The sequence below is a fragment of the Somniosus microcephalus genome, chromosome 5 (assembly GCF_052327205.1).
Source record: "Somniosus microcephalus isolate GS21.2 chromosome 5, FLI_Smic_1.0, whole genome shotgun sequence".
Lineage (NCBI taxonomy): Eukaryota > Metazoa > Chordata > Chondrichthyes > Squaliformes > Somniosidae > Somniosus > Somniosus microcephalus.
Window position 1 is genome coordinate 162,474,333 of NC_140991.1, and position 24,643 is coordinate 162,498,975.

Below are 24,643 nucleotides of genomic sequence, written 5' to 3' on the forward strand. Positions count from 1 at the left end.
GACGCGTCAGATTACGCAATTGGCGCCGTTCAGGAGCAGTGGGTAAACGGGACGTGGCAGCCGTTGGCATTCTTCAGCTGTCAACTGTGGCGTAATGAGCGGGCGTACAGTACTTTCGACAGGGAGTTACTAGCCCTTTTTCTGGCCATCCGCCATTTCCGGTTCTTGTTGGAAGGACGTCCTTTCACTGCTTTCGTCGACTATAAGCCACTGACTTTTGCCATGGCCAAGACTGCCGAATCGTGGTCATCTCGACAACAACGTCAGCTGACGTACATCTCTGAATTTACCACAGATATTCAGCACGTGGCCGGTAAAGACAACCTGGTGGCAGATTGCCTCTCCCGTGCGACCGTGCTGCGGTCCAGCTGGGCATCGACTACGCCCTCATGGCAGCAGACCAAGTCTCAGACCCAGAAGTGCAGGCTTACCGCACCAACACCACTAGCCTCCAGTTGGCCGACGTCAGGTTCCATTCGGCTGGTACCACATTGCTGTGTGACGTCCCCGTTCGGGACCCTCGCCCTATTGTGCCGGTCGCCTGGCACCGCAAGGTGTTTGACGTCATACATGGGTTGTCACACCCAGGAATGAAGGCTTCTCAGAAGCTAATGTCGTCTAAGTTCGTTTGGTGGGGCATGCATAAAGATGTCCGCGACTGGGCCAATACCTGCATGGTCTGCCAAAAGGCCAAGGTACAGCGCCACATCAAGGCTCCATTGGCCACCTTTACAGTTCCTGAGCGACGGTTTGACCACGTTAATGTGGGCCTGGTAGGACCACTTCCACCTTCCCATGGTTTTACGCACATCCTGACCATAGTAGATCGCACCACCAGATGGCCGGAGGCAGTTCCCCTGTCATCTACTACTTCGGCGGACGTGGCCAGGGCATTCATCTCTTCATGGGTCGCCCGTTTTGGAGTGCCTGCTGACATCTCTTCGGACCGGGAACCGCAGTTTTCCTCTGAACTCTGGAATGCAGTGGCTCAATGACTCGGTGTCAAGTTACACCGCACCACAGCCTACCACCCACAAGCGAACGGTCTGTGCGAACGTTTTCACAGATCGCTTAAGGCCGCACTGAGGGCCAGCCTCCAAGACGCTGGATGGGCAGACAAGCTGCTGCCATGGGTCATGTTGGGCCTTCGCACGGCCCCCAAGGAAGATCTTCACTCTTCCGCAGCAGAGCTCGTTTATGGTCAGCCGCTGCGAGTGCCAGGGGATTTCCTGCCAACACCAACGGAGCCATGGTCCGCCTCACGCCAGCTTATCAGTCACCAGGAAGCAGCCAGATGTTTCGCGCCAGTTCCCACATCGCATAACGGGTTTCAGGGCTCTCACGTTCCGGCGGAGCTGAAACAAGCCGACTACGTGTTCATCCGCCACGATGCTCACCGGGATCCGCTCAAGGCTCCATACACTGGTCCTTTCCGCGTGTTAGAGGCAGGAGACAAAACCTTCAAGGTGGATGTCGGTGGTAAACCGGACCACATTTCGTTCGACCGTTTGAAGCCAGCACACCTGGACCTTGACCGTCCCGTCAAGACAGCACAGCCACCGAGACGAGGTTGGCCGGCCACTGTCGTCACGCCAGAACAAGTGCAACCACCCGCCAGACCGCCCGCCGTCCAACAGCTTCCGCTTCGGGAATACAGGAGTCGTTCTGACAGGCTTGTCAGACCCCCTCACCGTTTGACTTTTTCTGTTAAAGACAATTCTGGGGGGACACATGTGGCAGAGCCACTGAGGGACTCTGAACAACTGTACATAATTCCCTTTAACGATGTGTTAGCTACAGACTAAATCTGTTCCATTGTATATACTGTTTGCATGTACAGTGCGTGGTCCCTTTAAGAGTGCAGGCAAATGTGATTATGTCATGCTGCTAATCACATGGTCACCCAAATGCAGGAAAAACGTGATGACGTCATGACGCCATCCATGGGACCGCCCAGGCAGTCCTTGTGGGGCCTCCAACCTGTTAAGACCTGTATTCATTGTTCTCTTGCATCAATCTGTTTAAACTCGTTAGTTTGACATTAAAAACCTTTTTGGTTGATTGCCTGCGTCGAACTCAATCTCTAGATAGGAATTTGACCATTCCTACAACCTCACATTTATCTGTGTTGAACTTCATTTGCCAATTATATGTCCATTCTACAAGTTTATTAATGTCCTCCTGTAATTTGTTGCAGTCCTCCTCAGTATTGACTATCCCCCCCAATTTGGTGTCATCTGCAAATTTAGAAATAGTATTTTTGATTCCAAAGTCTAAATCATTAATATAAATTGTGAACAACAGTGGTCCCAGCACAGATCCTTGTGGAACACCACTACCCACCTTCTGCCAATGTGAATAGTTACCTTTTACCCCTACTCTCTGCTTTCTGTCTTAATGCCAGCTAGCTATCCATTCTGCTACTTGTCCCCTGACTCCGCATTTTCTGACCTTGTTCATCAGTTTATTTATGGGGTACCTTATCGAAGGATTTTGAAGATCTAGATAGATTACATCTACTGTATTACCATTGTCTACTCTCTCTGTTATCTCTTCATTGTCCATATGGCTCAGCTAATACATTTCTATGATGCCATGTCTTTGTCCTTGTCACATTTACCTTTTGGATACACCAATATCTTTCAATTAACTTGCTCCTAAATTCATTTCTGCTCCACCCTAATTAGTCCCTGAATTTGAAGCCCTATGAAATTGAAGTGACAGATCAGGGCCTGACTCTGGATTCAGACTGCATTTACACTATAATCGCAGCATCAGTATGAAGTGAAACCATTTCACACCAACGTTACAATTATAGTATGATTATACCCTTAGGCCAAATAGTCTCTGTCTATTTCTGTCTTCTTATGTTACACATTTGTCCTGTTTCCAACATTTTTATTGAGGATAATCAAACCAATTTGGCTTGGCCTCTCCCTAATAACACAAAAGAAAAACACTAACCATTTCAAATGCTTATCAAAATTGTCAACTAAAATTCTTTTGATTGTAGGTTTGTGAGTATTATGTAAAACTATGGGAACTAAAACATATATATTAAATAAAGACCCCCTCACTTTTAGTGCTTTCTCTGAAGAAGTCACCATGCACCAAGGTCAGGCCTTTTAAATAGCTCTTGGATCTTAGTACGCTCCCCTTGCACAGAAACATCTTGAAGTTGCAGGAATCTTATAAAAGTAAACTTTATTTTATTTTGTTTTATTCATGTCAGGGTTTTATTTTCATTATTACATAGAATTTTACAGCAGGTCTATGTCGGTGTTTAGGCTCCACACGAGCCTCCTCCCCACCTTACTTCATCTAACCCCAGCACGGTGGTATAGTGGTTAGCACTGTTGCCTCACAGCGCCAGGGACCCGGGTTCGAATCCGGCCTCGGGCGACTGTCTGTGTGGAGTTTGCACATTCTCCCCGTGTTTGCGTGGGTTTCCTCCGGGTGCTCCGGTTTCCTCCCACAGTCCAAAGATGTGCGGGTTAGGTTGATTGGCTATGATAAATTGACCCTTAGTGTTAGGGGGATTAAATACGTGGGGTTATGGGGATAGGGTGGGATATGTGTTGGTGTAGGGGTTACAGGGATCGGGTGGGATATGTGTCGGTGCAGGCTCGATGGGCCGAAATGGCCTCTATCTTCACTGTGGGGTTTCTGTGATTCTGTGAATATATCCTTCTATTACATTCTCGCTCATGTACTTATCTAGCTTCCCCTTAAATGCATCTATGCTATTCGCCTCAACTACTCCTTGTGATAGCGAGTTCCACATTTCCACCACTCTCGGAGTAAAGATGTTTCTCCTGAATTCCTTATTGGATTTATTAGTGCCTATCTTATAATTATGGCCCCTAATTTTGAACTCCCCCACAAGTGGAAACACCTTTTCTACATCTACCCTATCAAACCCCTTCATAACTTTAAAGGACCTCAATCAGGTCATTATTTAGTCTTCTCTTTGCTATTGTTATGAATCTATCTTATATTTGATCAATCTGGTTCTAGACCTGTATTATTCTGTAGAGTTTTATACCATTGATTTATTATGCAGGAAGTTAAGAAATAAGAAATAAAATGCTTGACAATTCTTAAGATCCCTGTGCTAATACATACTACTTACAGTGCAGTTTTAAATCCATTATTTAAGACTCTTCTAAACTTTAGATATTTTCCATTCTCCCAATAAAATTGGAATTTGCTTCTGTTCCTGTGCTGCCTCTTTCTACCTCAACTATTTCTGGACACTTTTTTTGGTTACTCTGATTTCCCATCCATGCAGCCTCTTGAGCTGCACTGTGGGTCGAGTACTCTCACTCAGAGCTGCCAATACACTTACAAAAAGCAGATGGAGTGTGAAGTAGTAAAGGGAGGGTCAAACCAAGAGAGAACCAACAAAGAAACAGAAAGAAACGAGGGTATATATGTTAAGAAAACACAGAAAATGTAAAGAAAAATGATGGTGGGGGAAAAAAATTGTAAAGAAGGGAAAGAAAAACAAACACAAAAAATGTTAAAGTAATAAATCAGAAAATGAAATCATGAAACTGGTAACATCGACTTTAACTGTTACCATAGTGATAATATCTACATGATGTCATCTGTGGCACTGATTCAATATTGCACAGTTGGGATAGGTGCCAAATGCGAAGTGCTCCAAAGGATAATGTTTGGTCTAACTATCCTAAAATATGGTAATGCAAACAGAGAAAAATAGTCTTGACACCATTTTTCATCATACAATAAACTTTGAAAAGATTTGCCAGATGTTATAGGCTCCCTCAAATAGCCTTCAGCAGGACATAGTCTGCATTGATTTATTACAGGAGTCTGATTAAACCTTAACAAGAGAAAAATGATTTAAAAAAAGAGCATTTAGTATCCTCAGAAAAGCATATTGGAACAAGAAAAAAAGAAAGAAAAAGAAAGAAGAGAGAAAGAAAGAGAGAAAGAAAGAAAGAGAGAAAGAAAGAAAGAAAGAAAGAAAGGAAGGAAGGAAGGAAGAAAGGAAGGAAGAAAGGAAGGAAGGAGGAAGGATGGAAACAAACAAACCATGAACATTAGGGCTGGTATTTTCTAGCCACCCTCTGCTGTTTTTTAGTGGAATTAGAGTGGGAAATAGGTTGAGGACCCATTGTGCCAGGTCTCTGTACCTAATTGTACAGCTCTCCTGTGTCTGATCAGAAGTGAAGGGTGACACGCAATACATCCTCCCATATATGGCGGGTGTATTGTAATGATGTTCAAATGACAAAAATATGCTTTTCCTGTCATTCATGCCACAGCAATGCAGGTTGCCAGGGATGTCTGTTTGACCCTGGCATCCAGTGTTTCTACAGCAGTAGAATGGGGGATTGGAAATTTAAGATGACGTCATTGATTGCAAAGACTTTGACGACATTTTTTAGCAGAGGCAATCAGCTACCCACACTGCAGCAGCCCTCAGGCCAATCTTCATTGCTCCTCCAGGGAGACTCCTCAGCAGAGACCTGAGAGCCCACCAAAATTATTTAAGTACTTCGGAACGCTAGGAAGTTAGCCCGGGTTAGGGCGTGCTTTTGAGGCAAGCAGAACTACCACCCCAATTCCACTATAGCAGTATATCTATCCTTAGCAGTATACCTACACGTGGTGGTATACTTAGCCACAGCGGTATATCTACCCTTGGCAGTACACCTAGTCCTAGTGATATATTGAGCCTTAGTGGTATATCTAGCTTTAATAGTTTTGAAACAGATTGTCAGGAAGTCTTACTAAACTAGCACTTGTAATTAATCTGAATTTGCTGAATGCTCATTCTGAAACAACACAAGAATCAAGATAAAAGTTACAGATAAAGGTTTAAAGTTATATTTAATTTTAACGGCATGGATGAGACATATACATCTCACACTAAGAAGCTTCCGATACAATACACCGGTATCAATGAAAATAAAGATCAGCTCAGAGTGAAACATTACAAGCCAAAAATATATTCTGTATAGGTCATGATGATTTTCCCCTGAAGACATACATGCTTTTGTATTTCAGAGGCTCATTAAAATTACCCTTATTATAGGCGCACGCGTCAGCATTGGAAGAAATGACTCCTCTCTTTGTAATTTTTTTTCTTTTGGGTTTAGAGTACATTAACAGAATACTTCATGCAGAGCTATGCAATGATTTTATAAAATTTTTATCACTGAGTTACAGTCAGCCTCCTGAGCAGAAACACAAAGCCTAATATTGGAATATTGAGTTTGTTGGTAGGCGCTTCCAATAATTCGAAGTTAGGAGTTGGGAAGGAAGCAGAGAAGATTGTTGTATGGACAGCAATCAGTGTATTTTTTTGACAGAATCTTTCTCATCAAAAACATAAGAAATAATAGTATGAATCAGGTGACTAAATAAAAGCAGTTACACTGCCACATTTGGCCATTTTATTTACTTTACATTTAACTATTTACTACAGTTTAACCTTTATTTAAGTGGTGGAGCAATATAGAAATGAAAACAGCAGCTGAGACTATCTCCTAACCAAATCTAAGATGACATGTTGCAGTGACGTTGTACAGAAAACTGAGCAATGAATTACTATTCAAGCCAGATATTAATGAGAAGGTAAAGTCACGACAATACCTGTAGTGCTGTATGAATCACTGCTAATTAATTTCAAGAAAATTAAGAAATAAGTAGGCAGGGAAGGGAAGGATGCCACCAGAGTTCTCCATCAGACAACTCCCTTTGTGCATTTTTTTTTAGATTAATTGATTCTTATTGTGAGAAAATGGAAGCTGACCCAGGTGGCAACATTAATGTTTCACTGTGACCTTGTGTTTATGGAAACATGTTTACATCTACCATTCTGGGACCACACAAAATGTTGGCAACACGATGGACACACTTAGGTTTATAAAACAAACAATTTAAATCATTGCTGGTTTACATATGAAAAGCCCAAGTACAAAGTCCAATCCAAATATGTTGCTATCTTTCTGGCAATGTGAAATGAAATGGTCACATGATTAACCACACAGAAGGTATAGTCATTTTCCACATGACTTACAGCATCAATAGTAATCAAAAGGCAAAAATAAACAAAGGCTAGGAAATGTCTCGCAGCTGCTCTGGTTCAGAGGAATTTCCGTAGCCAAAGCCATGAATTTCCCAGCCAAAGTCAGAAATATTAAGATCAAGCAGCTGTTTACATTTTATTCCAACAATTTAGAATGGCTGCTGCACTTGCCTACACAGCAACAGTCACTCTATTCCAGACGTAATTCACTGTATGAAGTGCAGAGTGCATACTTCATCTAAGCGTCATAATTACTTCCTATAACACTGTGCCCATCACATGTTGTTAATAACATCCCTATTATTATAAAACAGTATATCCTTCAACTCACTGTGGGCAACATTAGGGATATATATCAAATATATTTTCCCTCTTCACGCACTTCCTGTTTACAAGACGTTACTTCCTGTTGTCACATTTTGTAACACTTTTCTGTCATTTTTTGGCATTACAAATTCCTATGTCTGCATTTAGAATAGAACCTACCTATATAAACTTGTTGTGCCGTAAATGCTCCCCCACACTGGTGTTGGCACTGTACTGCTTCAGTTTTGTTTCTCCCAGCTACTCAGCCTGTACTGAAGGGAAACTTCTATGTCACAACCAACTCCACTTCGCTGTTTCTCAAACTGTGGTAAGTTTTCCTGTTTAACTATAAATTGTATAAAATCAAAGTATAATATAAAAATATGGACAGATTGGTTGACTTCTAAATGGCAACTGAACTATGTCTATGCATGATGACCCAATTATCTCCTGCCATTTAACCCTGCTTCACCTGAAGAATACATTTGGTTTTGACTCCCTGGGGTATATTTTTGTCTTCACCACCTGGGTGATAATCTGGCAGAATGGATTGCCCATCTGTTGAAGAACCCACTCATTAAAAATCAATGGAATTAAAATTGGCAGATTTTATAATGAGGGGATCCATAAAAACAGAAGTAGGCCATTCAGCTCCTCGAGCCTGTTCTGCCATCCAATTACATCATAGTTGATCTGTACCTTAGCTCCATTTACCAGCCTTGGTTAGGTATCCCTTAATACCCTTACCTAACAAGAAATTTACCAAGCTCAGTTTTGAAATTTTCAATTGACCTAGCCTCAACTGCTTTTTTTTTGAGGGGGTGGGGCGTGGGGGAAGGGCTAAATAGTTCCAGGTTTACACTACCCTTTGTGTGAAGAAGTGCTTCCTGACATCATCCCACTAACAGATTACCATCCAGGTGAAGAAGATAAGGATTTTAGAACCAACACGTTGCTCAACCGGGAGCCCATGTCGGTCAGCGAGCACAGGGGTGATGGGTGAACAGGGCTTGGTGCGAGTTATGATATGGGTAGCAGAGTTTTGGATGAGCCTAAGTTTATGGAGGGTGGAAAATGGGAGTCAAAACAGGAGTGCATTGGAATAGTTAAGTCTAGAGGTAATAAAGGCATGGATGAGGGTTTCAGCAGCAGATGAGCTGAGGTAGGGGCAGAGTTGGGCGATGTTATGGAGGTGGAAGTATGTGGTCTTAATGATGGTGCTGATATTTGTTCGGAAGCTCATCTCTGTGTCAAATACGTCACTGAGGTTGCGAACAGTCTGGTTCAGCCTCAGATAGTTGGCAAGGAGAGGGATGGAGTCGGTGGCAAGGGAACGGAGTTTGTGGCAGGGACTGAAGACAATGGCTTCAGTCTTCCCGATATTTATTTGGAGAAAATTTCTCCTCATCCAGTCGGACAAGCAGTCTGGCAATTTAAAGACAGTGGAAGGGTCAAGAGAGGTGGTGGTGAGGTAGAGATGGGTGTCTTCAGCGCACATGTGGAACGTGACGTCATGTTTTCGGATGATGTCGCTGTGGAGCAGCATGTAGATAAGAAACAGGATAGGGCCAAGGATAATACAAGGGTAATCGTGGAGAATATGTGCCCAAATTCCCAAAATACACTCCCAGTGGACAAAGTTCCATGCCTGGAGGACAAATTCATAATATTGCACCATAATGCAATCCTAGAATGCATTATTGCCTTGAACTCTCTTGTAGCTGTCAGCTATTGTTTAGATAATATGGTATGTGCGCCAATCTCATACTTGCAGTAGGGAGCCACGCTTAAAAGGAAGAACTGGGGCCATTGTGGTGCAGCCCTAAAACCAATCCACATTCCCTTCAAGGACAGCACCTGACAGGGAGTTTAAAATCAGTGAATTTACTTGTATACGCATATTATAAGTATGCTGAAGAACATCAGGGATTTTTAACACCAGCGACTTACCAGTACGATGGGACAAATAGAAGATGGTGGTAAGATATGATCTTTCAGTGGTCCACAGTCACATTCAGGCTTCATGTGGGAAGCACACTTATTGTGGAGCTGTAAAAAAAAATCATATTCAGGTGATGGTTGAATACTTGAAATCAACCTAGCATTTACTTGAGAATTAAAAATAAATAACACATAAACTTAGAAACTAGTTTGCTATTTTAGCAGAGGCATTGACCAGGAGTTTTCTCAGAGTTGCTCCTGCTCCACCATCATTGAAAAATACGAAGCTTGGAGTACTGTGAGAGAGAGAGGAAGGGTTCACTAGTTAGATAAGATGTTCTGACAGCAAAAGAAATCATAATTTTTCAGTGCACCTATGGGCAATACACATAGATTACTTCATTCACAAACCCCTCTTTCAACTGTCAAACCATATATTTTGACGTGTAGGATTGTTTTTACTAGGGGTCAAGTAATGCATTATGGAAGAAATAGGGTGACCAGTAGCCAGTTTTCAACAGATTGTGTATATAACAGTGATGCCACACTTTGTTAGACATTAATCTAAGCAAGAGGTGATGGACTGCCCCTAGTGGTGAAAAATGCAATGGCATGACTCAGCTTTCTCCCCAGAACAACAGAGGCAGATGGGGAGGCTGATAGTTATACCTGTATTTCCCATTTTAAAGCTTAAATATTCAGGGGGAGAAATTGGGTACCTTTGCACCTCCTGTTATCGCCTCCGGGCATGGCGAGAATATCGCCTTCCGCTAAATTCAGCGGGAGGTTTGCGGCAGCGGTATGGCGTTGCGCCCCAATCTCCTTCGCTCGGAGATCGTGGCATCATCACCGTGCGCATCGCCCCAGTTGAGCCCGGACCCAAACTTCGGTTTTGCCCCGCTGCAACATTGCCGGCAGCTGCAGCAGGCGTTCATCGGGAGGCCGGGTGCTTCGGGGGCGATACTTAAAGGCGAGGTGGCCGAGGTAGGGAAAAAATAATCAAATGTTCGTTTTTCCCCAGTGCTCGATCAGCCCGGCACACTGCTGCAGAGCATCGGGCTGATCGGGCCGGACCACGGCTGCCGTTGGGGACCAGGTAAGTTGCTTTCCCTTGCAGGACCTGCAGCGATGGCCCTTCCCTTTAAGGGAGGGAAGGAGCCTTCCAACACACAAGCGTTGCACAGCCCAGTGCGGCAGCACTGCACACCTACCGCCCCGCCTGCTGCCTGTTGCGCTCCAGGAAGGAAGTGGAGCGCTTGATTTAGCACTCCACTTCCTTCCTGGAGCGCAAAACCAAATTTTTCAAAAGTTGAGCATCATTAGCGCCTGGCGCTAATTTTTTCAACTTTTAAAAGTTAGCGCCCCAAATGGGGCTATAATGAATTTCTCCCCCTCCGTGTTGTGGAATTTTAAAATAGCACAACAGTGAGCTGCTTCAAATTGTTCATTGTCAAATAATATGAACGAACACGGTAATTTTTGGAGTTGGTCTTTGTAAAGAAAAAAAGACCAAATTTGCATTTATGTGCTGCCTTTCAAAGTTTCAGGATGCCCCAAAGCACTTCACAGCCAATTCATTCATTTTGAAGCATAGTCACTGTTGTTTTGGAGGCAAATGAGGCACCCAATTTGCGCACAGAATCCCACAAACAGTAATGAGATCAATCATCAGTTAATCTGTTTTTGGTGGAGTTGGTTGAATGATAAATGTTGGCCAGGACACCAGGAGAGCTGATACCACAGATTTTTATTTTTTTACATCCACCTGACCAGGCAGATGGGGGCTCAGTTTAATGTCTCACCTGAAAGACAGCATTTCTGCCAATGCAGCACTCCACTGAAGTGACTAAATTATGTGGTGACTCTGGTTAACAACTGTTAATGCTGCTCTCTTGATCGAGGATTTCTAGGATATGATGATACTTTTGAAAGAAAGACTTGCATCTTTTTCTTTTTTGATCATCAGAATTAGGGATTTTAATGCTGGGGAATGTGAACACTTTCCACTTTATGCCCATAGTCTCTCCCTGAAGTGTTCTGAGGTCTGTAAGATTCGCAAAATTCCCACATTCCCCCAAGGTTATTAATAAAAGGGACCCTACATGGACAATTTAAAAAGGGTACCCAAAAGATGGCGTCAACACCTCGTGACCAAAAAGCCTGTAAGATTTTAAAAGTTTGGACTCTGCAGCACAGAGCAGGCAGTTTTGGGAAATCGAAACTTAAAATGCATTTCTGTGAAAAGGACTGGGGTGAAATTGGGTATAGCCCCGCTTGGGGCGCTAGAATTGGCGGTGCGCAAAATCTATCGCCAGGCGCAACTCATCGCCACCTCGAGCGATATTGGGTTGCATCGCCCCTAAAGGTGATTGCGGCGTAAAATCAGGCACTGCACGGGACTCCTAAGGCGCTAACCTGGCAGCGCTACTCAATATCTGGGTGGCCGGGCGCAGCGCAGGTGCTGTCAATAATCGATGACCACGAGACATGCTGGCGCCGGCCAGCTCTTAAAGGGGCGGGTCATTTAGGATCAGCAGCCACACTCATCGCCCTGTAGGCCTCAAAATTGGCGCTGTTCATTCTGTGGCGTCACAAACTTTGACCAGATGGAGAGGGTGAGGCAGAGAGCGGAGCGCTTTACCGATAGGGCATTGGATGCTTTGGTTGGCGCAGTGGAGCGCCGGCGAGCAGTGCTGTACCCCGACAATGGCAGGAGGCCTCATCAGAACGAGTACCGCAGAGCTTGGAGGGAAGTTTCGCAAATAGTCAAATCCAGCAGCGTGGTGGTCAGGACTCCTGTGCAATGCAGGAAGAAGTTCAACGATCTCAGTCGGGTCGTTAGGGTGAGTGGCTTTTTGACAATCTTCTTCATCCCTCCATCTGCACCTGACTTTATGGCCAGAGGGTGCGCGATGCCCCAATGGCCATCTGTCAGCCAGCACCCATGTCCCTTTCTGGGAACACACACGCACATTCCACTCAGGGCATGCTGTAAGGGCTGTTCTACCATGGGGGGCATGAGATGACCACTCAGGGCATACTGTAAGGGCTGTTCCATCATGGGGGGCATGAGATGACCACTCAGGGCATACTGTAAGGGCTGTTCCACCATGGGGGGCATGAGATGACAACTCAGGGCAGCATGTTTCATCACTTCCCGTCCTTTCTCCTGCAGGCCAAGCTGGCCAGGAACCGGAGGGAACAGATTCGTACTGGAGGAGGCCCTCCTCAGCTGCAGACACTGACGGACCTGGAGGAAAGAGTCCACCAGATTGTTGGAGGCCGGATGAGAGGTCCTGTCACCACTGGAGCTGCCGACCCCATTGTGCACAGCGATGGTAAGGTCATCATCTTTTTGAACTGCCTCCTTCCACTTGTTCCCCCCACCAGCATGCTTTTTCACTCTGGACCCATGTCAGAGCATTGCAGCACTCTTGCATCCCTTGCTGCCAACCTGTCCTTTCGCTAAAGCCACTCTTCAACCTCCCTGCATTCAGATGCTGCATCACCAGCTCGGGAGCCAGGCCATCAAGCTGCCAGGGACACTGACTCTGGAGGCGATGAGCAGGAGGAAGCCGGACCATCCGTACCACGGTCAGGCGAGCCAGCCCATCTGCAGACTGGGGATAGTGCTTCCCTGGAGGGGAGGGGGGGGATGGCTCTGAGGAGGAACCAGTTGCAGGAACCAGCGGGCTCCAGCAATGCAAGGGGGGTAGGGAAGCTTGGGAGCCGTCACCCCAGAGGGCGAGTCAGGCCACGATGACTGCTGTACAGAGCACAGAAGAGGTGCGTTCCCTCGCAGAAATGAGCGCCCAGGCTCGGCTCAGGCACACTGAGCTGATGGCTGCAGTGGCAAGGATGCCTGAATCCATCAAGACACAGGCAAGGAGTGTGCAAAACTTCGGGGCAGCACAGGCGAGGAGTGTACAAGACTTCGGGGCAGCACAGGAAAGGAGTGCCCAGGGCTTCAGGGCAGCACAGGAAAGGAGTGCCCAGGGCTTCGGTGCATCACTGGAAAGGACTGTCCAGGGCTTGACCGAAGCACTGGCACCTACCACGCAAGTGCTGAGTGCTGCCATGCAGTCACTCGCTGGCCTCATGCAGAGGCAGATTGAGGCCATGCAAGCACTGACTGCTGCCACCCTCGATGGATCAGGCAGGATTACCCAGGGCCCTTGCAGCACCACAGCAGGCCAGCAATCTGTGGACCAGCCGATTGGATCGCATGCTGCGGTGCTGCCCCGTCAGAGTGCCAGTGTGTCGGCCGACCACGGAGCAGGTGTCCGCTCTCAGGATGTCAGCATTCCTGATGCCACCGCTGGCACGTCTCCACTGCAGCTGCCATCACCTGCAGGACAGACTGCTTCCACCCATGCCCAGTTGGAGCAGTCAGCATCCGGGCCCTCCAAGCCCAGAGTCCGTCCAGGCCGTCCCTCAGGGGCATCTGCGCTTTCGGACAGTCAGCAGGCGTCCCCCAGCCTTCATGCAGCCACTGGGGTCCCATTACGGAGGAGCTGCAGGGAGGGAAGGGGCCGTTCTCGCAAGAGAAGTAGATCACCATCAAAGGGGAAAGAGTAGAAGGTGCTGCTGAGACGTCTAGAAATCAAGGCCGTGGATGCGGGTCTGAATGTTAGTAATGTTTTGGATAGTCTCCCGGGTGTGCGAGGCACTTATGCGTTAGTTTGTTAGTTAAGCTTTCTGGTGCCATTGCTTTGTCATGTTGGAAGGAAGCACATTTTTCAAAATAAACAAATTATTTTATTGACATTGGCCATGTCTGCTCTTTACATTCATACTGGCCTTCATAGGCTTTGGGTTATCCGAATGGTTCCATTCCTGGTGTTCGATTGGCACCAAGCATTCCGTCAGAGGGGCCTAGAACCGACTCCTTATCAGCCTCTGACGGACGGCCCTTCCAGTTTCTGGAACCCTCCCGTCTTGGTCCTCCTCCTCCTCCTCCTCCTCCTGCTCCTCCTCCTGCTCCTCCTCCTCTGCTGGTCCTTCAATGTCTGCTGGCATTGGCTGGGTGCGGAGGGTGGCGAGGTTATGGTGCATGCAGCAGACAACGACGAAGTGGGAGACTCGCTCTGGTGAGTACTGCAAGGTGCCTCCCGAATGGTCCAAACAGCGGAACCGCTGCTTCAGCATGCTGATTGTGTGCTCCACAATGTTCCTCGTCACCTGATGGCTGACGTTGTAGTGCTCTTCTGCAGGGGTGCTGGGCGAACGGAGCGGGGTCATCAGCCATGGGCACAGAGGATAGCCCTTGTCACCGAGAAGCCAGCCTTCTGGGTGAGCCGGGGCCTCGAAAAGGTCTGCTACTGAAGTCTGGCGCAGGATGAATGCGTCGTGGCTGCTGCCTGGGAACTGAGCATTGACCGCGAGGATCAGCTGCCGGTGGTCACAGACCAGCTGCACATTCAAGGAGTGCAACCCCTTGCGGTTGCGGAAGTCCTCAGGATTCAAAACAGGCGCCCGCAAAGCCACGTGCATGCAGTCAATGGCGTCCTGCACCATGGGGAAGTCCGCTATTGCCGCAAAGCCCTCTGCGCGCTCCCGCTGCTTCTCCGGTGTCATAGTGAAGGAGATGTACTGCCGCCGCCTTTTAAACAGGGCATCTGTTACTTGCTGGATGCAGCTATGCACCGCAAACTGGGAGATGTTGGCAATGTCCCCAGTTGCTGCCTGGAAGGAGCCGGTCGCATAGAAATTCAGTGCTACTGTAATCTTGACAGCCACCGACAGAGAGGTCCTGCACCTTATCTGCGGCTGAAGATCTGCCTGAAGCAGGTGGCACAGCTCAGTCACCACCTCCTTTCTGAATCGCAGCCTCCTAAGACACTGCTCCTCCGACATATTGAGGTAAGAGAACTGCTACCTGAATACCCTGGCAGCGCAAGGTCTGGTGTGGCGACGTCTGTTGGCCCTCCTCCGCCTGGCCATTCCTGGCCCTCTCTCCCTCCGTCTCTGTGCCCTTTCCAGATGGTCAAGCATCAGGACGTTCCCCTCCAAAGCAGCCCCCATAATAATAGGTAACAAGAAATTATACAGGGTGTAAAGGCTCACCAGCAGCAGGGTGATGGTCTGAAGGCTGAAGGTCCTCTGGCAGCGCTGGGTCACTAGTGATATGGCTCTCAGAGTGCAACTCTGCAACTCTGTGAAAATCCCAAAGAAGTTGTGCTCCCAAAATGGCTGCCGCTTTTATACCAGTGCAGTCCCCTTTAAAGAGTGCCCCCTAAGCCCGAGAGCGACTGGGGAACGTTCCAGTAAGCTGTCTTTATTAGCGCCAGGCGGAACAAAGGGGCGCACCACTGAATTTCCGGTCCGGGGTGCCAAAAAGGCGTTGCACACTGAAATGACGTCATGATCTGCCTGCGCCCGCGAGCGGCTGCTAAGATTTAGCGCCGGGCACTCAATATGGCAGGAGGCGCTGGGTTCACTGCGCCCGGCCAAAAATTGGCTAACGCCCCACTTCTCGGCCTCTTTAGGCGCTAATCGCTGGCGCTACCAACCGAATTTCTCCCCCTTTGTGTTTAAAAAAACCAGACAGTTAAGCAAACACTGAATATGCATTTCGTCAGATTGGAACAGATCAACCCAGTTAGGCCTAAGCGTAAAGTCATTAGTTTGTCCGCATAAATAATCGGAAACAGCTTAAGGAAGCCACCAAGGCTGGACAGGCCGATTAAAATGCATTCATGACAATACAGCTCGGACATCAGGCCATCAGGTGCGATAAACGGTCATCTAAGGCCAGTTAGTTTAGATTGGTATAATCATTTAAAACAGCCCGCCAAATGTTAAACAATGAACTGACCTGATTTGGCGCACAGATTAGGGCCTTCTGAAGGAATATAATTGTAGGCCCATCAGTACCAATTGCTCTCTTACTCTTACTCTTGACTCTTGTCTCTTGTCTCTTGCTCTGCTCTGACCTCTTGGGCTGCTGCTGCCCGTACTCGTGCCCTGGCCTCGTGGCGGGTTCTCTTCTCGCTCCCCGCATGAGTTTGCAACCAAGGACATCCATACCAAGTGCGGAGGAGGGGAACGAGACCCAAGTCCAAAGTCACCCAGGACACCCGGGCCACGAAAGAGGGCAGAGGAAACGAGGCGAAGAACAAGGTAGAGACCCGACAAGAGCAGAGGAGGGCAGCAAAAGATGCATTGATAAAGACCGAGCGCCTAGTTATAAGCTGGCGCTTGGGGAAGAGTTTAGACGAATAATACCGGCGTTCTAAGAAAAATCTAAGCAGTAAAGACTGCCAACGCAGCGTTACCGCTGACGACCGCCCGAGGGAGAAGAAGAAGAGAACCCATCGCGATGAGACGACAATGGTAGCTGAGGAGAGGAAAGGTGTGCCGCAGCAACAGCTCCAGCACCGCACCCTGAGACCACGTGGCGACGGAGTACCCCAAAACCTCAAAACTCGCAACGGTTAAGGCAACAAGCCTTGGATTGGTGAGCATGAATTCCTGGCCCCTCATAGCTTAATCTAGTTATGTATAGGGGGTGGGATAAGGATAAGGGGATTGTTAATGTAATTGTTTTTCCCTCGATGTGCCGTGTGTTCCCCATTCCCTGTATAAGTATAGTTATTTTGTTTATGCCTATAATTGTTTACCAGTAATTTCTCATAAGACTGTGTTTGATTTTCTATTTTAATAAAATCTTGGTTTTTCTTACACCAAACCACTTGTCTACTCAATTTTTCTGTATCGCCGCCTGCACCTAAGTCCGGTGTCTAGAAACCAGGGGCGTGGGAGCGATTCGAACTGCTCACCAACAGTCAGGGGCATAACTGACTGGGCGCACGCGCCAACCGCACCCCCTACAGGTGAGACTAAAGTTCTATTAGACCCAACTTCAGAAGAGCAACCACTACTGCACCAGTGTAGCATGTTTTCCCTATTCCCCACACCAACTGCTCTTAGGCCTGTATGAGTGACATTGCCAATTAGTGCCAGTTTAGTGCTGCAGGCCCATGCACACGAGGAGCTAGATTGAGACTCATTTCAATTAGGGCCTTACAACCAACAGAGGAGACTTTCATTCCATCATCTGGATTAGATTTGAACCCAAATCTCAGACGTGGGAAGATCGGTGTTTAACCCACTATGCCATCTAGTTTCCTCAGAGACGTGCATGTGTATAGTGCCTTATCATTTATCTGAGAAAGTCTCAAAGTGCTTCACATGAAATACTTTTAAAGTATAACTGTTGTTATGTAGGCAAAGGTAGCAACCAACTCGTGCACAGCAAGATGCCACAAACCGCATTGAAATTATGAATCAACAACTCTTTTTTTGATGGTGTTGACAGCCCTAATCAGAATCATAAATGACATTCTGTGTGACTGTGACCATGGTGCAGTTCCCCTCCTTGTCCTCTTTGACCTGTTTGCAGCCTTTAATACAGTCGTACATATTATGTCCGTGTATAATTGAGACACGGACTGCAGGAGTTGGTTATAACAGGTCTTTACTGAATGGAGGCAACCTGGAACTACTATGCAAATGTTACTACACAGGCTTATATACAGGGGTGGTCACTACTGGTACTGCAGTATACAGGGGCTGCAGAATATAGTTCCTTCTGCAAAGTACATACACTACAATTCCTCCCCTTTTAGCTAAACAGTACATAACATTCGATTAACAATGAAATAACATATTTACAATTACAGTTGCTAGATACATTAGTTGAAGTTAAGCAATTATAAGTTCAGTCTTTGAGGAGGCTTCCTGATTCTGTCTGGATAATGCCTCTTGGGGATATCAGGTTCTTCTGGCAACGTTGAGTCGGGATCAATGTCGTTGTTTGGTTCGTCTGCTTCCAATATCACCGATTCTGAGGTAGATGCAATTGGTACTTCGGTTTCATCGCCAGGTGTATCAGATCGTGGTGTGGAGTTGACGTTTCCCAGTGACTCTAGAATCTGGTCAGCATGGCGTCTTACAATACTCTCTCCAACGTCCACGGTATACATTAGAGGTCCTTGCCGTGTACAGATCGTTCCTGGCTGCCATTTCTCTGTGCGGTAGTCCCGGGCCAAAACTGGTTGATCTATCTTAAAACTCCTGGTCGGCCTTTCATTCATATTCTGAAACTGCCTGTTCTCCACATCTCTTCTGATGTTTGGCTTAACCAAATCCAAGCGGCATCGTAGTCTTCGATTGAAGAACATCATGGCTGGAGTTTGGTTGGTAACCGCATGTGTCGTATTCCGGTAGGCAAACAAGAAGTTATCCACCTTGTGCTGTAGGGGTATATTTTCATTACACATTGCCTTGATAGCCTTCTTGAATGTTTGAACGAACCTCTCGGCCAATCCATTAGTGGCTGGATGATGTGTGGCGGATGTGTAATGCTTAACACCATTGTTCTTTAAGAACCTCCGGAACTCTTCAGACACAAACTGTGGTCCATTGTCGGAGCAAATCTGTTCAGGCAGCCCATTCCTGGCGAATATGGTTCGTAAGACTGTGATAGTTTTTTCTGTGGTGGTTGAGGACATTTTAATTACCTCTGGCCACTTTGAATGTGCATCCACCGCAATTAAAAACATTGAGTCCATAAATGGAGCAGCAAAATCAATGTGCACCCTTTGCCATGGAGATGAGGGCCACTCCCATGGATGTAGAGGGGCTTGTGGTGGGGCGTTTTGGACCTTCTGGCATCCTGTACAGCTCTTGGTCATCTCTTCGATTTCTCTATCGATTCCCGGCCACCACACAAATGCTCTGGCTAAGTTCTTCATTTTTACCCCTCCCAGATGACCCTCATGAAGCTCATTGAGCACTCTATCCTTCAATTTGGGTGGAATTACTACTCTGGATCCACACATCAAGGTTCCTCTGCACACTGACAGCTGTTCTCTTCTCGGCGAGAATGCTGGCAGCAGTGGTTCACCATGTGCTGGCCATCCCTTCACCGTTAAATCATAGACCCAGGAGAGTGTCAGGTCATTTCGTGTTTCCTTTTCTATGTTTGCATTCGTCACAGGGAGACATTCGACTATGGTCGAGTGGAATATCTCCACTGGACCCACTGCAAGTTCTTCTTCCACACTCGGCAACGGTAGGCGCGACAATCCATCACATTCCCATGCTGTTTAGTTCCTTTGTACTCGATGTCATATTGGTGTGCCCCTAGGAAAAGGGACCACCTCTGTAGCCGTTGTGCTGTCATTATTGGGACGCCCTTCTGAGGGTTGAAAATGGAGACAAAAGGTTGATGATCAGTAAGTAGAGTAAATTTCTGACCGTGCAGGTAGTGATTGAACTTCTTCACCCCCCACACCAGGCTGAGGGCCTCTCTGTCAATCTGGGCGTAGTTACGCTCGGCTGAAGTTAACGAGCGTGACGCAAAAGCTATCGGCCTCTCTGAACCATCAAGGAATTTATGTGACAGTACCGCCCCAATGCCGTAGGGAGACGCATCACACGCCAGTCTTATCGGTAGTGATGGGTTGTAGTGAGCCAATACTTCTCTTGAAGTGATTAGGTCCTTACTCTTCTGAAAGGCCCACTTACATTCATCGCTCCATTTCCATGCTACTCCCGTTTGTAGTAGGGCGTTCAGTGGGTGCAGAATTGTGGACAAATTCGGCAAAAACTTATGGTAGTAATTCACCAATCCGAGGAATGACCTCAGTTGTGACACATTTTCAGGCGCTGGAGCCTTAACTACCACTTCAATTTTGTCAGGGGACTTATGTAACCCCTCTTCATCAATCACGTGGCCACAATACGATATCTGTTTCTTAAAAAACTCGCACTTGGGGCGATTGGCCCGTAGCCCATGTTCACGTAGTCTAGTGAGCACCTGCTCTAGGTTGGCAAGGTGTTCACTGTCATCTTCACCTGTCACTAGGATGTCGTCCAAGCAACACTGAGTCCCCGGAATTCCTTGCAGGACTTGTTCCATCGCTCTTTGCCATATCGCCGGAGCTGATGCTACTCCGAATACCAGTCGATTATACTGGTAAAGACCTTTGTGAGTGTTTATCGTGAGATACTTCCTAGAGGATTCTTCAACCTCCATCTGCAAATATGCTTGTGCTAGGTCAATTTTTGGAAAACGCTTCCCTCCAGATAGTGAGGCGAAGATATCTTCTATCCTTGGAGGAGGATATTGTACTGTGTGAAGGACTGGGTTCACCGTCACCTTGAAGTCCCCACAGATGCGAACCTTCCTTGGCTCCTCAGACTTATTGTTTAACATTTTCTTCATGACAGGAACGATGGGTGTCGCCCACTCGCTCCAGTCTACCTTAGATAACACGCCTGCATTCTCCAGATTCTCCAGCTCTGCCTCGACGGCTGGGCGAATTGCATATGGTACCGGTCTTGCTTTGAAAAACTTGGGAATTGCATTCTCTTCTATTTTTATCGAGGCAGTTATGCCTTTAAGAGTTCCCAGTTCTTGTTGAAATACCTCTTTGGCGTTAGCTAAGATTGTTGACAATCGTCCTGGAGTGACGACATCATCCTTTTTACCAGCCACTGTCAGTGCCTGAATGGAGTGCCAGTCTAAACTTATCTTTCTGATCCATTCACGGCCCAATAACAGTGGTCCACCATCTTGCAGTATGTACAGATACAATTTCTGTCTTTCCTTGCCGTTGTATTCGACAGGCACCCTTATTTTTCCTCTGGGGTATACTTTTTGCCCCGTATACGTCTTCAAGACAATGGATGTCTCTTTCAAGGGTATGTGTGAGAATAGCCGCTCGTAGTCTCGTCGATTCATGACAGTTAGAGCTGATCCTGTATCCAATTCCATTTTGACTTGGGACCCTGCTATCGTGAGGGTGACCCAAATGGTTCAGTGATCCTCTTTTGCGATTACGTTGTGTAGTTTGAGACAGCTTAGTCTCTTGTTCCCGGATTCACTATCGCTCATCTGGTCTTTGGAACTACTGTCCGTCATCTTTTGTACTTTCCTGTACGGTTCCTTAGTAGCCTTTTTGTTGTCGTCGGTCTTCTTCCCAGACCTGCAAACTCGTGCAATGTGTCCCATCTTTCCGCATTGCCTGCATATTTTGTCCTTGGACCAGCAGTCCTTCTGGTCATGGGTTGTTCTGCCGCAGCGATAACATTTTGCAAATCCCCGTGTCATTTCGTGGGTGCCGTATTCCTGTGGCTTTTGCTGTATTTCCGCAGCTCCCCTTGCTGCTGCTTCATACGATACTGCCACGCTGAAAGCCTTATCTAGCATCAGCTCTTTCTCTGAAAGTAACCTCTTCTGGGTTCCTTCACTCAGGAGTCCACAGACAAATTTGTCCCGTAGGGTATCTGCCAGTCCTGCTCCGAACTGGCAGTGCTTTGATAGCTTGTGTAGTTCCGTAAGGTAATCAGCATTGCTCTCATCTTTATGCTGATTTCTCCTGTGGAATTTAAATCTTTCTGCTATCAGCAGCGGTGTAGGATTTAGGTGTTCCTGTAGGATAGCAACAATTTCGTTAAAACTCTTCGCCTTTGGTTTGGCTGGAGTAATCAGGTCCTGCAATAGGCCGTACGTTCTTGCACCCATTAAGTTTAGCAGTACCAATGCCTTTTTCTCATCGGCTACTTCGTTTGCCTCACAAAATACCTCGACTCTTTCCACATACGTGGTCCAGTCTTCTATTGCATTATCGAAGGCAGTGATATTGCCAATCTTCAGCATCTTAGAAATCTAAGATGGCACCTCCCACGCTTTGCCTTCTTCCCCGATTTAACAAAATGGGGCCTCCCGCGCTTTGCCTTCTTCCCCGCTGGATTACGATGGCGCCTCCCGCGCTTTCCATCTTCTCCGCTGCTGCTAGCGCTGTTGCTGGCGTTTTATACCTTGATGGCGACGCCCTATGGTCTTCACGCACTTCCCCCGCGCTGCTGCTAACGCCGCTCTCCGCGGTTCCTGTGGCAAACTGCAGCTCCTTGCGGCTTTCTGCGCGTTTAATTTTTATTATTTCCCCGTCGTCGGAACAACCCTGCGGGACTCTTGCCTCCCTCTTCTCGGGTCTGTACGCTGCCCGGCTTCGTAGCACCGGCCGCGCCCCGTGTGCTCCACCCTCTCTCTCTCTCCTCTTCCCGACAACACTGCTCGGCCCCGTTGCAAAGCCACCCGCTCGAGCTCTAGACCGCCGCAGCCCAGGAAGGATCAGTGTACTACCTGCCACCAGCCTGATTAGCTGAAGCACCATCGACAGGATAACCAAGCCCCGCTCTCGACAGCCTCTCTTGCAAATCTTCAACTCCACTGACTCAGAGGCAGATGCCCACGGTCGATGCCCGTTTCTTCTGTTTCTTTCTTCCTTCTGGCCTCGACCTCTGATAACTTCGCTTCAGGGATGGATCCCCATGAGGTGGTGCAGACTGTAGGTAAGTTCGTATCTGCTCGTCGCCAGTATTATGTCCGTGTATAATTGAGACACGGACTGCAGGAGTTGGTTATAACAGGTCTTTACTGAATGGAGGCAACCTGGAACTACTATGCAAATGTTACTACACAGGCTTATATACAGGGGTGGTCACTTCTGGTACTGCAGTATACAGGGGCTGCAGAATATAGTTCCTTCTGCAAAGTACATACACTACAGTACACACCATCCTCCTTCAGTGCCTCTCCTTCGTTGTCCAGCTCATTGGGACTGCCCACACCTGGTTCCACTTTTACCTAGCAAATCGGTAAGTGTCCTCCAAGGATCAATTCTTGGCCCCTTCTCTTTCTTATCTCTATGCTTCCCCTTGGTGACATCATCCAAAGATATGGGGTCAGCTTCCACATGTACGCAGACGACAGCCAGCTCTACTTCTCCACCCCCTCTCGATGACTCCACTGGCTCTGTGCTGTCAGACTGCTTGTCCGACATCAAGTACAGAATGGGCCTTAATTTCTTCCAGTTAAACATTGGGAAGACTGAAGCAATCGTCTTCGGCCGTGGAACAAATTCCATATCCTCGCCCCCGATTCCATCCTAATCCTTGGCCACTGTTTCAGATTGAACCAGACTGTTCACATCATCAACGTCCTACTCAACCTTGAACTTAGCTTCTGACCCCATAACCTCTTCATCACAAAGACCACAAACTTTTACCTCCATTATATCGCCTGCCTCCACCCTTGCTTCAGCCTATCCCACATGACAACAGTGACTCCACTTCAAAAGTACTTCATTGACTGTAAAGTGCTTTGAGACGTCGGTGGTCATGAAAGGAGCTATATAAATGCAAGTCTTTCTTTCTTTCTATCTATTGCTGAAACTCTCACCAATGCGTTTGTCACTTCCCAACTCAATTATTCTAATGTTCTACTGGCAGTTTCCCATTTTCCATGTTCCATAAACATCAGCACATCCAAAACTCTGCTGCCTGTATCCTGTCCCACACACCCATTACTGGTCATTGCTGATTTACATTGGCTCAAATTTAAAAATCTCATTCTCGTGTTGAAATCCTAGCATGGTCTTGCCCCTACTATCTCTGTAACCTTCTCCAGCCCTACAACGCCCCCCAGAACTCTCTATCTACATCTTGCGCATCTTCCCTTCCTTTGCTCCATCATTGGCAGCTGTGCCTTCAGCCATCTAAAGTCCTATGCTCCGGAATTCCCTCCCTAAAGCCCTCCACCTCCCTTTCCTCCTTTAAGATCCTACTTAAAGCCCACATTGTTCACCAAACTTTTGTCAGGGGTGCTTTAACAATCAGGGGAACAAGCAGCTGAACCTCAATTTAATGTCTCATTGAAAGGAAAGCACCTTCAATTTCTTCACTGAGTATCAACCCAGGTGATGTGCTCAAATCCTGGAGTGGGACTTGAACCCTCAACCTTCTGACTCAGAGGTTATTCTGATTTCAGTGTGCACCAAAATTGTACATATATAAACCTCTACACTACCATGTTTAACTTTACTAAGCTAAGCATAGAAATAAACTGAGCTGGAAGTCAGAAAAATTGTTCACTGAACCAAACTATGCCATCTAATAATCACATACCCATTAAAGTTATGAAAATCCTTATTTCTAGACAAGCACTTCAATTCTAATACCTCAGATCCTTAGGTATTCTACCAATTCTTTTGAGTAATGTAATTGTGCTAAGGCTGTCAAAGCAAGTCTCCAGTGTCAAGTACTGGATGAATAATTCTTTCTTGCAACTACATAATCCATGAAATGAACCTCAGATGAACAATTAAAGATCTGAAGACACTACACTGAGGAGTTGCTGTTCTACATTAGCATGCAATCTCAGATTAATTACATATCGTACATGATGCAGATGATATTCCAATGCCATATTTCACTATTAGATAGACGGCTTTTCTTTTGTTGTTAAGAACCCTTTCCCTT

The 24,643-nt window shown here is 46.8% G+C and overlaps 1 protein-coding gene across 1 annotated transcript in view; it reads right to left on the bottom strand.

Annotated features, from left to right (window-relative positions):
* The window catches only part of dgkb (diacylglycerol kinase, beta), a 1,409,408-nt gene that overhangs the window by 1,110,827 nt on the left and 273,938 nt on the right, over window positions 1–24,643 (bottom strand). Inside the window, exon 10 of the mRNA XM_085988391.1 lies at window positions 9,320–9,418. Within this exon, the coding sequence (XP_085844517.1) occupies window positions 9,320–9,418 (99 nt within the window). The remainder of the gene's footprint in view (window positions 1–9,319; window positions 9,419–24,643) is intronic.